We start from the raw sequence: 17,500 nt of genomic DNA on the forward strand, positions 1-17,500 counted from the left end.
GGGATGTGGGATAGAGGAGATATCAATGAAGAGAGAAACGGCTAGAAGTGAAGAGAGGAAGTAGGTGTCAGATGAAGAGAGGAGAGGAGTCAGATGTAGAGGGGAGGGGAATTGACTTCATTTTGCGCAAAGGCAACCGAAGCATCGTGAGTGAATTTGGTAATCGGAGACTGAAAGAAGCCTGACGTATATATATATATATATATATATATATATATATATATATATATATATATATATATATATATACATGTCTGTGTGTGTGTATTTATATGTATGTGTCATTGTGTCTGTGTGTACGAACTCTTTAAGGTTAAAGCATAATGTTTTGAGAAATAGAAAGAAATATTTTTACATGTCTATTTACCTGTCATGAGAAGACTGAGAAGGATTACGTATGTCAACGTAGACATCAGCTTCGTTTAGAGCTGAAGAGCATGAATGTGTAAATTTGAGTCACCTAGTTCAATGTAAATTTCTCTGATGTAACAGATGTGTATCGAGTATAATAAATTGTAATCGTAATGTAAATGAGATAATAAATATGATTTCAACTACTATTAATGTGTTTTAGTATTTAATTCGTCGTTGGCTGTGCTGACTACCACGTAAGCAGCATTGAGAAAGACCAGATTAAGATTAATATATATTTTTCATATTTTTAATATGAAACAAATGTTTCTAATATCATGTGTAAATTTATTTGTTTGGACGGTACTATATGTATGATATAGCAAAAGAAGTATTTAAAAAAATATTCGTAAAACAATATGCGAAAAGATATTCGTAAAACAATATGCGAAAAAATAACGAAAATATTGTATATAGCCACAAAGCTAAAGGGTTTTCAATCGTCAGATTTCGTATCCAAGATTGGGAAGCTGCAACTTCTAGATTGTTCTAGGTAGACGCTGCTCGCCATATTCTCCACATTGTGGATCCGGCTAGAATGGGTGTCTGCGTTGGCCGACCACATGACAGATTGATGCTGCAGATATTGCGTTATCTGTTTCGTAGATGGGACGCCCTATGCAACACAATGCTGTAACTCGCACGGACATGCATGTGGCCGCACCTGAAGCTTGATTAATTTTTTAAAAAGCGTGAGAATTACTGTTCAGAATTAGTACATGTTTCAGCGTGCACTCATTGTAGCTATTTTCAGTAATAAAAATACGAATAGTGAAAAACCATTCTATGTCGCAGAGAGGACTGAATCTTGCGTGTTTTCTGTATGGCTCTGTTTGGGATTGAATTCTAGATGGTTCTAAGGGGAGAATCATTTATGTTATTTCAGTAAAGATTTATAGGGAGGTGCCATAAATCGAAAAGTTCTAACCAATCCGTGTCACACAGACTGATTGTATTATGCACAACGATCCCTGTTTTGCCCATAAAATGTAATTTATCGCCCGCTACACAATGCGCTGTTTTCGCTGTCTCACACAAACTCGGTTTATCAATTTTTTTTCATGTATCCAAACTTATAATCGGAGTGTCACTACCTGGGCCTAACTATAATTTGGTAATTACATCATTTATGTCTACGTGCAGGAATTTTCCTGTTTTTCCGTCGCAATCACTCACCTTCGAATTATACGTAAATATTCTTAAATTGCGTTAGCCTTGCCGTCTGGCGTAAACGAGATATTAGATTTTGGACTTCGCCGAAATGTAATTTATCGCCTGCTACACAATGCGCTGTTTTCGCTGTCTTATTATTGTTGTTCTTGTAGCATTTGCGTTTGCAACTCCTGTAGTTGTTCCCGTTGCTTCTCTTGAAGCTGAAACTGTCAAATAACCAATGTGTTTCGAACGATCCTCGTCACCAGATGTTGTGTCATTATGGATACACGAATACAGCGCAATAGTTTAATAACAATGTGATCGAATCAAATGGCAGTAACCACACGGAACGTAACCAAATTGTTTTAAGAACCATCAAACCACACGCAAACTCGAACTGTAAATTTTGAACTCGAAATTTGAACTATCAACACATAAACTCTTTCTTTATTTGCCACACACGATCTACAGAAACGCCCATTGATTTATGTTAGCATTGCGAATATCACATTAAAATCATTTTAAATTTAGGTTTTTCTCATAATGGAACTATTGATACAGCCAAACACGAAATGGTACTTCCGTTTCTACTGGTGCTATGACGAAAAAATCTATATTCCTACTAGACATTTAAAAAAAAAAAAAGATTTGAATCTCCACTTGAATATCAACTACAATATTATGTTTTGCTCGACACAAATAACGAAATCCTATTCAAGTCAGTGATGTTCATGACAAGCAATTAGACCCATCACAAATTCAGAATAAAATATATATCTACATCATGGACTCCGTTGAATGCTGCAAAACGTACTTTTAGAAACATTCATTGTTATATATGACTATACTTCCGTCTGTCAAAGTTCCATCAGCCATGTTATTATTTACGCTTACTGAAATTTTCGCGTTCTCTTTATGTTTAAACTATGAGAGTAATACGCTGTAGTAAATAAATGTCAGTAACATGTTTTTAAGCCTGACATTTCAGTTCTAAAAGTATCGTGCAACTCTTAGTCTTGTATTGTCGCCTCCAAACAATTGTGGAGGCTAAAATATGCTTGTAACTAGTATATGACTTATTGGCCACTGAGCATTTCAGCCCAAATGTATAGCTCAGAAAAAAATAAATGGCGAAAATAAAAATGAAATTATTAGTACGCCGCAGTTCAGTAAAGAAGTTGACCACAATAGAATATCACAAACACAAACACAAAGAGAGAGAGAGAGAGAGATAGAGAGAGAGAGAGAGAGAGAGAGAGAGAGAGAGAGAGTCGCACACACACACACACACATACACACACACACACACACACACACACACACACACTTGCACGCACACACATCTAACATAACTAATGGATACAACCGTAAGTGACAAGAACACCAGAAGAAGATCCGTTGAAATATAAAACACACAAATCATTAAAGGCTGGACAACACCTATAAAAACTAGTACCAATAATAGTTCTAGGACTAAATTGTGGCATATTGTCCTTTGCGGGAAACACATCTCCGCCATCCATAGATTATATATAAATATACATGTATATGTGCGTGGACATATGTGCCTGGACATATGTGCGTGGACATATGTGCGTGGACATATGTGCGTGGACATATGTGCAATATTTAACCAGAACTAAACAAAAATAAATGGTTACGTTCGCACTTAGTAGCATGGTGGAACCCCAAATTCCAGTACATATTTCATGTTTATCCTCTAAATATTTCTGGATGGACTTGAAAATCCCCAGAATATCCAAAACTACATAGAGATTCTCTAAAATGTCTGTTATATCTTATTTTGAATAAAATCATTTTTAATGAATCATATCGATGCATATTCGAAGAAATACTGTGAACATGTTTGATTTCTTGCTTTTTATAAAAGTTACTTATACACCAGTTGATATAAGCGACTTCATGAGACTGACCTGCCGCTCAAATTTTAAGGTCTTTCCCTCTGTGGTCATTGATTTTCCCGTGAAAATCTGAAGAGCACGTTGCATAATCCATCTTGTTATGAATCAGGATAGTCAAAATATTGTCACATTTAATAAGATGGATATCATCTGAGGAACGTTGTTTACCTACAGAATTTAAGCAATTAAAAACATTTGGACATTTCGTTAATAGTAATATAAGGAATAAATTTCGCTTTCACCAACGAGTAAGCGAATTGGGAGCAATTTTTATTTTGAAGATGGAGGGAATAATACAGAAAGGCTGAAGTGTATCTGAACAGTAAATAAAGCAATAATTTCGTTATTTTTCGCATGCTAAGAAGAAAAACTACGATGCTTAAAATCTTGAGTATCCAGTTATGCACACTTATGCATTTATTATAATACCATATCTATTCATTGTTAGTACGTTCTCACAGCGTCCAGCTTGAATATCTATCTGTCGTTGATTATCCTCATTAGAGTATCGTCCTATCTTTATTATATATGTATTGAGGGCAGCGAGCTGACAGAATAGTTAGTATGCCGGGCGAAATGCCTAATGATATTTCTTCTGTCGCTAAGTTGTCATTTCAAATTTCTCCGCGATTGACTTTGTCTTACATCATTTCGCGGTCGATAAATCAAGTACCAGTTGATTACTGGTGTGGTGGTAATCGACTATCTCCCTCCTTCAGATTTCAGGCCTTGTGCCTATAGTAGAAAGGAATATTATATATGTGTTACTAACACATGCGATTCACTGGCAGAAGGAAACTATGAGCCGAAACTACCCCCACCGGATGGTTGAATGTAACAAGAGCATTGCCACTCGTTTTTCTTCAGACGACAGCGAATTAATTATTTACCGATGCGTGTATATGACTTGACTTCAACACATATAGTTCACGGTGTACACAGACAAGAAAATATCGCAAAAATTACCTGCCGAGAAGTATTGAGAGTAAGACAATAATTTATTTTGTGTCTTCTCGTTGTTCGATATGGGTCCTATTAAAGGGGTTTATATCAGACGTTTTGAAACACGTCTAGTAGTGGCACTTATAACTTTTTTCGATTATTGTAAATTCGCTATACCATTAGCATACATCTCTGAAATGTGGACAGTTAATAAATCTCGAAGTGACAATTTACATGTATATAATGAAACAGCTGCGACGAATTATATATATCAAGCTCTTTGACAAGATCATGAGTAAAGAGATCCTATGGTCTGCTTGTCTTCCTTCAATGATGGAAATCCTCATTGACAGGCATTTCCGTTGGGTGAGACACGTAGATAGGATGAACAAAATTTTATTCTGCATACAAATCCTTTACTTCCAAATATAAAAGGGAATTTATGATGGATTCGGGGCCTTAAACAGTCTTATAAGAAGGAGTCAGAAGGTGGTTGTCGTAGAATTTCTACGGCTTCACCAGCCCCAATTTCAGGACTCAAAATCCCCCCAATTGAAGCTGATGGATTCTTTTGTCAAAACACTCTCTTTCGATGAGAAAATAAATCGTTGCCGTGTGGCGAACGGTGGAAGGACAAACAAAGGCACACTGCATACGTTATACACTATGTGAATAGGTACAGGCATAAAATTTCCTTCTTTTACAGAAGCCCATAAGACATTTTTTGTTCAATTCTATGGTAGAAGTCTCTCACCCAGTGTGTAGTACAGAGGAACAGAAATGAAACCGTGCAGTTGTTAAATCGAAATATTTAACCATAGTCTCTCTAACCAACAATCAAAAACAGTTTGCAAGAGATGCACTTAGCTGACTGAATTGAGCACAAAGCCTTGTTCATGGATGTGGGGACCAAATTAGGCGAACAGAACAATAATTTGGGTGATAAATATATACATAAAAAAGTCGCTGTCCTGGTCATAGATACTGTGCCTTTCTGCAGCATGTGTGATTTCTCCAAAATCAAAAGACTCCAATTTATTGCTCCATGATGAGTAACGATTGGAACCATGCAATTTTTGGAAAGACCTTTCAATAGGCCCCGGGTCAGTGAATGACTGTGACTGTCCGGTCAGTAAAAGGGAAAGTGTTTACAGCTACAGGAATGATGTATTATTTTTATATTCCCTTCTCCGCAAAATTACAACAAACGATACTTGTGGTGGTAGCATACATCTTTATTTGTAGAAGTTATATTTAAATAATCAGTGATGTCAGGGCTTCACTTTGGAATAAGTTCTAGGAAGCGTCCTGTAAGAGGAAAATATATTTGTATTGGAACATTGGTATGGAGTTGAATTGAGCAGAAGTGTGTAATTACAAACTTAGCACTAACGTGATTACGTCATATAATTATCAGAACATTACATTAACTATATCAAAGTATATGGTGTGCCGACAAAAGTATTTAAGCCGAGAAAACAATTCGAGTGTTTGCTATCTGCCGATATATGCTACTCTCTTGCTGAGAAACGGTTTAACTGTTGCAATTGAAGAATACAGGAGGTATGCAAAATCATTATAGGACATCGGTAGAGGTTAACGAAATATTGCACAGGATTCTGTTTAGAATTCACGTTCACAGGAGCATAAATCGTAGTAAAATTTTGCAACGAATTGACATGAGAAAATATGTGGTATTAGTCTCCTTGCAATGTTCCTTTTGTGATGAAGCAAAATAATCTGAACTATATTACGTACCTTTGTGATATTATTTTCTGGGGCTGTGCATCACGTAGTTTTTTACTGGAAATGAACATTTCATTAAATATTATATATATATCAATATGTATATTGAGAATCACAAAATTTTCGGGAGAGTATTTGACAATAACAATAGCATGAGTGGTAGTTGCCTTCTCGACCACAGAAGGAAGGGAATCCATGAAGACACAATTCTAATTTAGAGTGTAATTATCTGGAATGAGTATTGTGAGACAGTTATCTCACATTTGAATATTCCCGTTTATTCAGAGACCTTTATACATTACACGATTGCTACCTTAAATGCACGTATTGACGATACGTTTCATTTAGTTAGGAGTAGAATGCAATACGAATTAACAAATGAAATTATTGAACGCAAATGCAACGAGTTTGCGTCACGAACAAAGAGTCAGACATTGCTGTGTGATCAAGAAACTATTTTGGCAACTACCTTGTCTCTATTTCAGTCCTACATGACAGAATCATGGGCCAATTTCTTCTACTATATATTCGAACTGACAAACTCTTTGTAAGAAAGTTTAGTGAAGGGAGACTGTGTGGAAACCCACCGCATATATGTTGTTTGGATGTTTAATACGTGTTTTTGTTGTTATGGTTGTCACCCATCACCGCTTGGCATCCTTTTAGACTCCTTGCAATATAGCGCTTCTGGAATAGAGGCAGGTAAAACGAAACGAAATTTAAATGACGTACTGGGGTTCGAGTAAACCCTTCGAATCAGTTCCCAAGCACGGCCCGCTCTTCTGTCACTGGAACACGCAAAAGACATGGATATATTACAAAATACCAAAGAGACTTACTGTTGCAATGCGAATCAAATTTGGCGTCGAAGTGTTTAGAACATTGCATATTTAAACCCTTCAAACATTTCGTCCAATAAACGTAGTGCCTGGAACATAAATGAACAGATTTCTATTGTGTAAACACTTCATTAACTTCATTGCTTTTCATTTATATCTACGGGAATGCATATTTTTCTTCGAGTGTGTTAATTACATACAGAGATATTTTTGGTTGATTTCTAGTATAGCAATCATATACATAAAACATTGTCTAACATTTTGGCCTCTACTTTTTCATAGAAATTACCAGTGTACGAGTTAATTGTATCGATATAAACTTTTATCATTGTCAGAATGATCTTCCAATAGACGCCCACGACCACCATAGTAACGTGACGTTATCTTTAAAGAAATATCTTGGAAAAATTACCAGACATTAACTACAGTTATATATACATATACTCCTTAACGGAAGACTTTTGGATAAAGAGAATGAGTTGTTGCAAGTTAAATATTCAAAGAAATCATCAGTCTTTATGCAGTATAGTTTTAATTGGCAATAACCAACATAAGATGTTGTCCGTGGATATTGGTTTCCAATCTTGCCACCAGGCTAGTAAATTTGTAGGAGCATAGACTACTACATGAAGTCCATTAGTACTTATTTTATTGAGACCAAGAGTGATTAAAGGCAATTTGAACCTCGGAATTTGAATTCAGACACGTAGGAGAAATAAAAATGTCATTAGGTATTGTGTCGACATGCTAAAGATTCTGCCGCCTATACGGTATTATTGAACACTAGAATAAAGGCAGAAAAGTTTGCACACCGAGGAAAATGCCTGGCGGCATTTCGATTGTCTTTACGTTCTCAATCCAAATACTGCCGAGGTCAACTTTGCCTTTTTATCTTTTCGAGTCTACAAAATAATTACCAGTAGAGCAGTGATGTCATCAAATTGACTCAACTCATTCTCCAAACATGTTGGCCTTAGAAAACTCGATTATTTGATAAAATAAGGCAGCGAATTGTCAGATTCTTTAGTACGCCACACAACATGATTAACGCCATTTACTGAATGAATATAATGAACTATTTGAGCAAGAAATTACGTACAGACACATATCTTCATGAGTTTCTTCCTCAGGATTTTGTTTATAATTGCAAACTTCCTGGGCCGTTTTAAAGCAATAATCTGAATAGGCTGAATAATCTGATAGGGTCACACCTGAAAAGCAATATTCATGTCTATATTTGCGGGTATGTATGTATATATATATATATATATATATATATATATATATATATATATATATATGTATATAGTTTAAATTTAAAGAAAAAAAACAAAAAAGAAAACAGGTATATAAACAACAAACAGGTGTAAAAACAAGAAGCAAGTGTATCAGTCTGATTGATGCTCGGGAAGGTGAGAAAATATTTTACGTATCGAACCTAGGCTCTTGAACAGAAAAGAGCACGAGGAAGTAAACAGAGAGTGAATAGAAATAAAGCCTTGGAGTCAGAGGTCAGTAATGGCGACTGGGATATATATATATATATATATATATATATATATATATATATATATATATATATATATATATATATATATATCCACAAACACGCACAAGCATCCACAGGTATAAATATAAATTGATACATGTATATATAAATAAATATATATGTTATTATACACACACACTGAAACACAAATACGCAAACATGATCTTACACACTCACACATACACTTATACATATGCATGGTGCGGTGAATAAAAATGTCGTCTAAATTACGCAAAAAAAAAAAATAATACTGACATCTCCTTTCACCAGATATATTTATACCAAAATTACTTAAATATATATATCTTGAAATACTAAAAAGTATATTTATTTAGGGGTGCTCTCATCAACTTGGATCAACCAGAAGCATTCTATAGGGTCGACCATCTCTGCTTCAAAGCTGTCCAGAATGCAACCGGTTTCGGACCCGTTTTCAGAGACTGGATCGCTGTAATGTACAACGGCACCTGCTCAGCAGTCAAATGAAACGGCATGCTATCGGAGCCGTTTGCTATCACACGCTCACTCTGTCAGAGCCGCCCGTTCTTCACAAAAAACAAAAACAAAAAAAAAACATAAGACGAAGACAGGTGGTGTAGAAAACAAATAGGTGTATTAGTATAATGTTCGGGAAGTGAAAAAGTCTTAAACGTTTCGAGCCTACGCTCTTCCACAGAAAAGAACACAGAAAGAAACAAGGAGAGAAAAGAAAAGAATATGTAGTGGCTAGCGATCAATCATGGCGATATATATATATATATATATATATATATATATATATATATATATATATATATATACAAGAATAAGGGCAGAGAATCGTCAATTAATAATAGAATTAATAATTAACAATTTTGCCAAGTAGTTCAGTATGAAAAAAACCTTTATCGGTAAAACTATTTATCATCATAAATATACAGGGATTAGCAATTGAGTATGTTGGAGAAGCAACTCAATTGCTAATCCCTGTATATTTATGATGATGATATATATATATATATATATATATATATATATATATATATATATATATATATATATATATGCAGATAGATAGATAGATAGATAGAGAGAGAGATAGAGAGAGAGAGAGAGAGAGAGATAGAGAGAGAAAGAGAGATAGAGAGTTAGAATGAAATATTTTGATAGATATAATAAAATAGTTTTACATGCCTACAACGAGAAGGCAGAGACAGACTGAATATTTCAACGTAAACATCATCTTTGTGCAGGTACCAAATGCCTGAGTGTGTTCCTATGAGTTCCTTATATCATGTTCAAGAATTATGAAGCAACAGATGTCTATGAACAATAACAGGTTGTAATCATGTTGTAAATGCGATATTAAAAATGCGTTCTATGACCTTTTAATATGTCTTATTTATTAATCGGTAATACAGGCCATGTGATAGTGAGAAAAATACACTATGATTTATGTAAGTAGCATATATTTATCGAAATGTATCTTTTGCATTGACATGTGTGAAAATATTTGTTTAGCGGTATTACATTTATGAGATTTCGTAGAAAGTAGTTCCATGAATATTCTAATAGCATATGTCAAAAAATAGTGAGAATGTAGTAAGCTGTTCCTAAGATTATGGGATAACAATGGCGACAATTCTTATACAAGCAAGAACACTGCTCAGAAACTAGAATTATACTTTCGTTCACATTATTAAGGAGCTCTAGTTCAGGCTATTTGGCAATGTTTCATGATTTTTTTCGAATTAGACCTTGCTTTTCGTCTTCTCTTCTCTGTGAATCCGTCTAAGCTAATGGGTTGTGTTGCTCAAGCAGAGATAGGAGTCTGTTTCGTAGATGTGGACAAATAGTGATTCTGTTCGAAGGGCCGCATTGGAAAACTCGGCAATATACCGATAAATGGGGAAAGCAAAAAAATATCCCACAACTGGCATGGATACATATAATACAATATTTAAAATGTGTGAAAAATATTGCATGTAAACAATGCGTGTATGCTTCGCAGTGCGTACATCACATATCGTCGTAAATGTTGGAAATATATTCAGTAAGATAAATTAGCGCAAAGCCATGTCGTGTGCAACAGCCTCATAATTCTGCGAAAATTTGCTGGTGACGCTGTTGGGGCAATAATTCTACAGGAATTAATATATGGTCGAATATTTTCTAGGACGTTTGAGGAGACAATTTGGCAGAAAGATCGTTGCTGCGTTGGTTACAACTTATTTGCTTTGACTGGGCGAGTTATGCTTTTGTAGATGTGGATGTCCTTAATGGCGAAACGAGTTGACATATCCAAGCTCGTCATTTATCGCAAGATAGTAGTATAACGAATTCGTTGTTTCGCATGCTAAGAAGAATCACTACAATGCTCACTTACTAATTTATTATAATACCGTATCTATTTATTCTTAATACATTTACATTCTTACAGTATCGAACTTGAATATCTACCCGTCTTTGATTTTCCTCATTAGAGTATTCATCCTATCATTACTATATATATGTTGCTGCCAGAAAACGTCAGCGGAAACTACCTCCGCCGGATCTATGAATCTAACAATGGCATTAGCTTTCGTTGCTTTAGGTATGAGTGAACTATTTTGGGACCTTGATTTCTGCCATGAGGCAGGAAAGTATACTAGTCCTTATATATTTAATACTCTATATTTAATACTCAATATTTCATACTCAATATTTCATATATTCAATAAGACATTCAATACGTCATTTCATTTTACTATTTATATTATATATTCCATATTCTATATCCCACTTTAATTTTATAAGAATATAAATAAAACACAAAAAACAGACAGAGCTGGAACTCTTTCAAATAATATATTCCTCTATACACGATCGTACAAAACCCTTTTTTATATTTAAAATAAATTTTATTCATATATATGTATATATATATATATATATATATATATATATATATATATATATATATATATATATATATATATATATATATATATATATATATATATAATGTATGTATGTGTGTAATACTGATTCACGGGATTCGAGAGAACTCCAAGAATTCATCCGTCCGGACACAAGAATATCGTCAGACTTTGAAAATCTTTTAGAAATTTATACTTTCATTTGAGGGAAAATATTTGGGCTTGCATCGGAAACCATAGTTTACGTGCTTGTGCCTGCCATCATAAGGGCACAAGTCGCCGTTGGACAGTAACTAATCGCATTAAAGATGAGAATTTGTGATCGCACATTCGGCATCAATAAGAATTTTGCATTTGAGGCTCATCAATTATTTACATATATTTCACTTGCTTTTGCAAACAAAATGCTGGGCTATTTAGTTGTGTACATTTAGCGTGTTGTTTCTGTGATAATAATTAACACTTGCTGATCTTTGTGTGACCTGCGTGATGATCTAGGTATCATGATTATATGACTGGCAATTCTGCAATTCAATTAGGCCACAGTAAATATCCAGTATAATAGTGGCGAATGTCATGAAAATTTTCAACAGAGCAATATAAAACGAAATGTCGCTCATCTGAAAATGGATACTGCGGCTTTGTGCATCATTGTGTTTTCTCCCAGAAGCGACCATTGCAGTTGAGTGATCCAGGTGAATAACGATAGAACCAATAACATACCATTTATGTAATTTTGGAAAGACCTTTCAATAGTTCTCGCGTCACCAAATGACTGGGGTTGCTGAGAGACCGAAAGCGAAACTTTTAGAGTTGAAAGAGTTGATCAATATCTTTTATTATCCCTTCCCCGCAAAGTTACAGCATGAAACAATACTTGTGGTGTGTAGAGCGAGGTGGAATTTGTATTGACATATGTTCATTACTGGATCAAACCTTTTCTTATTTAGGAATAATTGTATCCCCGCCTTTATTAAATTTCCAATCCATTAACGTTATATCGTACGACAAAAATCTCACACTGTTTTGGTTGTTAGTCTAGGCAGATTCAAGAGTGCCGAAATGGAGCTGACATAGCCGCATGTGTCTTGAACGTATTTTACAACAGATGGCGTATACTATTTTGTTGTGTCAAGGGAGAGTCATGTTGTTTTTATGCCTTATTATCTAACACATTCACCGGTTCCTTTTGTATGCGCAGTAATAAAGACATGGAACGCAGCTCCGATTAAAGACTGAGTCAACAAGTATTGCGAAGGTTGCAAGAGGCAACGAAAACTCTAGAAGAAGCTAAAATCAATATGTAAATAAATTGAGTGGAAATCGAACCGGTGAGTGTGTTATTTAATAAGGTGTAAAAAGAAAATGATTCTCCTCAGACGTAACAACAAATTATGCTTCAACTCATGAATTCACATACAAAATCTTGGAAACCAGATTCAAATACGCACAATATACTTACATTTTAACTTATTATTTTTGTCTTAAACATGAGTATATCTGCAGTAAAGTTTGGTGGATATAATAATAATGATAATTTAGAGCTGGACCAACTTCGTAATATTAATATATCCAAAACTGTAATATGCAGCATCAGGCCATGTGTGAAATCCTACACAATAAAACTGCATGAACGTTAAACAGGTACGACAGAATATGTCATGTCGTTTTAAGCATCCTGGTAGTATGTGAGAAAAATAAAAATTCAGAGTCGTAGACTACATGATGAAGAGTGGGTATATGTTTAGGAGTTTGCTTGCTTTCGTACCATATAATTCCACCCTCGATTCTACGGCATAGCAACTTCAGCTTTTGTTTTTTCTACTAGAAGTTTTTATCGTGCAATTAATTATCAGAACTCAGTTAATGAGAAACAATAGTAAAAGGAGGCAAACAATACGTTAAGGAGCATACTTTCTTTATTTGAAAAAGAATATTTTCGTCAGGGCCGCACAGTTGAATATGTTTTAGGAACCAGCCTGGAAAACGAAAATATATTTGTACAAGAATTTCGGTATTGAGTTGAAATGAAAATAAGTTTCTAATTACGAAATTTATATTACTGTTTAATCAATAAGATTCATTTTATTGCAAAATAATTGAGGTTCATAAACAAATTTTAATACTCCTCTCTACTATAGGCACAACATCTCAATTATTGTGATAGTGGTGAGGATGAGGGTCAATCGATTACATTGATCCCCAGTGCTGTTCATGTTTTAACGACCTCGGAAGGATGAAAAGCAAATCAAACCGCGTCGGAAATTCAAGCTCAAAATGTAGCGATGGACGAATTGCTCCTGGGCAGTTTTCCTGTCGTGTTAATGACTCTGGCAGCTTGTTGCCTGAAAGGATTGTAATACTGATAATATAAATATAATTACAAATACACAGTATCAGGTATCATTCAAGCGCCACATTATTTCTAGCCAGAAAACCCTATTTATCATAGTATTTTAGCAATATCCCATAGTATTGTACTGTATTTTACTGGCTGTTAACTAAATGAGTACTAAAATGATACAAAAATCCTTACGTCATATCATTAACTATAGCAAAGTTTATGTTGTGGTGACAAACATTTTTAAGCTGATGAAACTATTCGAGTGTTAGTTACCTGGTGATACATGGTATTCTCTTGCAGAGAAACAGTGTTACAATTGAAGAATACGACAATGTATAAGCAAGATCATTATAGAAGCAGAACAGTATACGTTAAAGAAATACCGAACGGCATCCTGTTTAAAATTCACATTCATAGAAATTTTACTACGAAAAGTCGTAGTAAAATTTTGAAACCAATTGACACGAGACCGTATGTGGTATTATTCTCATTGCAATGTTCCTTTTGTGATGATGCGAGATGATCTAAATTATATTACATACCTTAGTGACGTCTTATGCTGTGGTCGTCGTAAACTCCGATGTTTTGCGCTGGAAATGAATAAGTCATATATATATACACACACACACACACATATATACACACACACACACACACACACACACACACACACACATATATATATATATATATATATATATATATATATATACAGAGAGAGAGAGAGAGAGAGAGAGAGAGAGAGAGAGGGGAGAGAGAGAGAGAGAGAGGGGAGAGAGAGAGAGAGGGGGAGAGATGTGTGTGTACTGTTCCCCTGTTAACAGTTAACACGGAAAAAATGGATAAATAGTTACCAGGGTAGTAAAAAATCACACAAATAAAAAGTTTGTAACTCCTTGTTTATAAAGGTAGAAACTCAGGGTTTACGTGAAATATTTAGTATAATATATATAAATAAATAAATTGAATTAAATGCAGGTGTAATTCAAATTCTTTTACTTCCGACACATGTTTCGAAGATATCCCTGGTATTATTCGAAAGGAAGAAAATAGTGTAAAGCAGTGTAATCTTCTCTTCAGGGAAATGAAGAAATGAAACTCGTCAAGAAGACATCTTAACAGAAAATGATGGATATGTATTGTGATTAACTGAACGCTATTACGTTTGTTTTATAAAAAACCGTTAGAGGATATAACGTGAAAGGTAGCCTATAGAAAGAGGAGGAATAAATGAAAGAAAAAATAAATAAATGAGAGGTATATAACGATATATATATAATAAATGAAACCCTATAGTCTTGGAAAAAGATATATCTAGTGAATGTGAAATGTAAGAAGAAAATTAATGTTTAAACTATATATAATGATAGATATCACTTATATGAACTAAAGATGTGTTTCTGCTAATGTTTGCATCGGTATGCATGCTCTATAACCGTGTTTAGAAGGGGATTTATAGATAAAAGAATAACAAATAATTCAAGATTACAGAAAAAATAGAATTCCTTGCCTTTATCATAAGGTATCGAAATAGAGAGAATAAACCAATCTAAATTAAATTGTTCATTGTGGTCTTTCAGATACCAAATTAATTTACTAAGTCCTGTACTGTTTATTCGTGTTCTTAAATGTAGAGTAATTCTTATCCTTATATGTAGAGTAATGATAAGAAATTCTTTCAGATAACTGAGATGAGCTACGTATATAAAAAAAGTACTTAATTACCAGAAGTAATTTTATAAACCAGTGTAAAATTGATGCTTCAAACGATTACTAACTTACATGCATGTATGAACGATATATTTCAGTTAGTTAAGAGCACAATGCACTAAGAATTAAGAGATAACATTATTGAAACAAATGCATTGCATTTACGTCACTAACAAAGACACATACATTGCTGTGTGATCAAGAAGCTCGTTTTCCAACCACGTGCAGAATCTCGTGGAAATATATTTTGCTACAATCCCGGACTAACCGAGTCTTTTTAAGTGAATTTGATGAAGGGAAACTGTGTGGAGGCCCGTCAAGTATATGTGTGGGTGTTTGTATATTATGCGCTTTTGCGTTTATTTTTGTCACCTACCATCGTTTGACATCAAGTGACTCTCTGTTTACCTCCTTGCAACATAGTGGCTCTGGAACAGAGACTGATAGAATAAAATGAAATTTAAAGGGATTCGGCTAAACACTTCGTAGCAGTGCCCCAGAATGGCCGCTGTATAATCAATGGAGCATGTAAATGACATGGATGCATTGCAAAATACAAAAGAAACTTACGATCGCACAGCACAGCAAATTTGAGGTTGAAGTATTGAGAACAATCTTGACTATGAGCCATTAAGCAATTCTCCCAATAAACGTAACGCCTGCAACATAAATGAATAGATTTGTATTGTGTAGAAAATTCATTAACATTATTGCCATGATTTCTGTAGCCTACCTAACAGATTTTTTTTTTACCTCTAGTATGTTAATCCCATGCATATATATATCTATATATATATATATATATATATATATATATATATATATATATATATATATATATATATATCTTTCAAGTATAGTAATCATATACATAAAATGAGGTTAAACATGGTGGCCACTTACTTTTCATAGAAATTACCAGTATACAATATAATTGTATAGGTATTAACTTTTATCGTTGTCAGAACGATCTCTCAGTAGACGCCGCCTAACTCCGTAGAAACAAGATGCTATTTTGTATGAAATATATCGGAAATATTATCAAAAATTAACGATATATATATATATATATATATATATATATATATATATATATATATATATATATATATATATATATATATATATATATATATATATATGGATAATAATAAATGGAGCAAAACGCATGTCGATGAAACTTCTTTTAATTCCTACATATATGTTTCGAAAAAAATGAAAGCCTTTCACAAAGAAAAAAAAGCTGTTGGAGTCCTCATTTATTTCTCTTCAGGGAGTTCATAATAAAACATGTAATAGCAAGACAAAAACTAAATAATGGGGTAACTTACGAGCTGAGATGTTACATGGTCAGTGACCGTTAGAAGGTTTTGGGATATCTTGTTTTATAGTGTAATTTTGCTACCTCTGGTAACTATTAACGTATTCAAATTATCGAAAGTTTTAATAACTGAGATAATATTAATATATATATATATATATATATATATATATATATATATATATATATATATATATATATATATATATATATATATATATATATATATATATATATATATATATATATATATATATATATATACGGAAGATATTTTGGGCGGCGTGCTAAGGATCTCGCCCGTCCGCCGAATATATTATGCTATCAGTTACTAAAAGAAAGGTGATGAGTTAGAAAAATCGTTAGCACGCCGTGCAAAATGCATAATGGCGTTTCGTCGACTTTGTCTTTTATTTATTAGGAGTTGATAAAATAAGAACTAGAAGAGTACTGGGGTCTTGTAATCGACTTAACCACCCTAAAACTTGCTGACAATGTGCCGAAATTTGAAAACAATATTAGTTACTAAACTAAGGCGGCGAACAGGCAGAATCGTTAGCACGCCGCTCAAAACACCTAACGGCATTCCAGCTTCTTTTATTGTTCTGAGTACAAATTGTACCGAGGTTGACAATGTCTTCCATGAAAGGCAAAGTCGATGCCC

General features: G+C 34.0%; 1 protein-coding gene and 2 long non-coding RNA genes across 4 annotated transcripts in view; all 3 read right to left on the reverse strand.

Annotated features, from left to right (window-relative positions):
* Nucleotides 1–541, reverse strand: part of LOC149132071 (uncharacterized) — a 4,967-nt gene extending 4,426 nt beyond the window's left edge. Inside the window, exon 1 of the long non-coding RNA XR_016245054.1 lies at nucleotides 368–541. This is a non-coding gene — a long non-coding RNA (uncharacterized LOC149132071). The remainder of the gene's footprint in view (nucleotides 1–367) is intronic.
* Nucleotides 542–5,644: 5,103 nt separating this feature from the next.
* On the reverse strand, nucleotides 5,645–9,855 carry LOC128249834 (uncharacterized). Its single transcript, XR_008265958.2, has 5 exons — nucleotides 9,738–9,855; nucleotides 8,115–8,226; nucleotides 7,016–7,104; nucleotides 6,189–6,233; nucleotides 5,645–5,738 (listed from the first exon to the last, which is right to left on the reverse strand). It is a non-coding gene; the product is annotated as an uncharacterized LOC128249834 (long non-coding RNA).
* A 3,507-nt stretch (nucleotides 9,856–13,362) lies between these two features.
* Nucleotides 13,363–17,500, reverse strand: part of LOC128249836 (uncharacterized) — an 8,023-nt gene continuing 3,885 nt past the window's right edge. The window contains exons 3-5 of one of the 2 annotated variants that reach the window (XM_052974382.1): nucleotides 16,086–16,174; nucleotides 14,348–14,395; nucleotides 13,363–13,440 (exon numbers count right to left, since the gene is read on the reverse strand). In XM_052974382.1, the coding sequence (XP_052830342.1) occupies nucleotides 14,349–14,395; nucleotides 16,086–16,174 (136 nt within the window). In that variant the 3' untranslated portion in view covers nucleotides 13,363–13,440; nucleotide 14,348. Of the gene's footprint in view, nucleotides 13,807–14,347; nucleotides 14,396–16,085; nucleotides 16,175–17,500 lie in introns of both variants that reach the window. The other variant, XM_052974381.1, reaches the window with a different exon arrangement.

This window comes from Octopus bimaculoides, chromosome 18 (genome assembly GCF_046866305.1).
Source record: "Octopus bimaculoides isolate indiv1 chromosome 18, ASM4686630v1, whole genome shotgun sequence".
Lineage (NCBI taxonomy): Eukaryota > Metazoa > Mollusca > Cephalopoda > Octopoda > Octopodidae > Octopus > Octopus bimaculoides.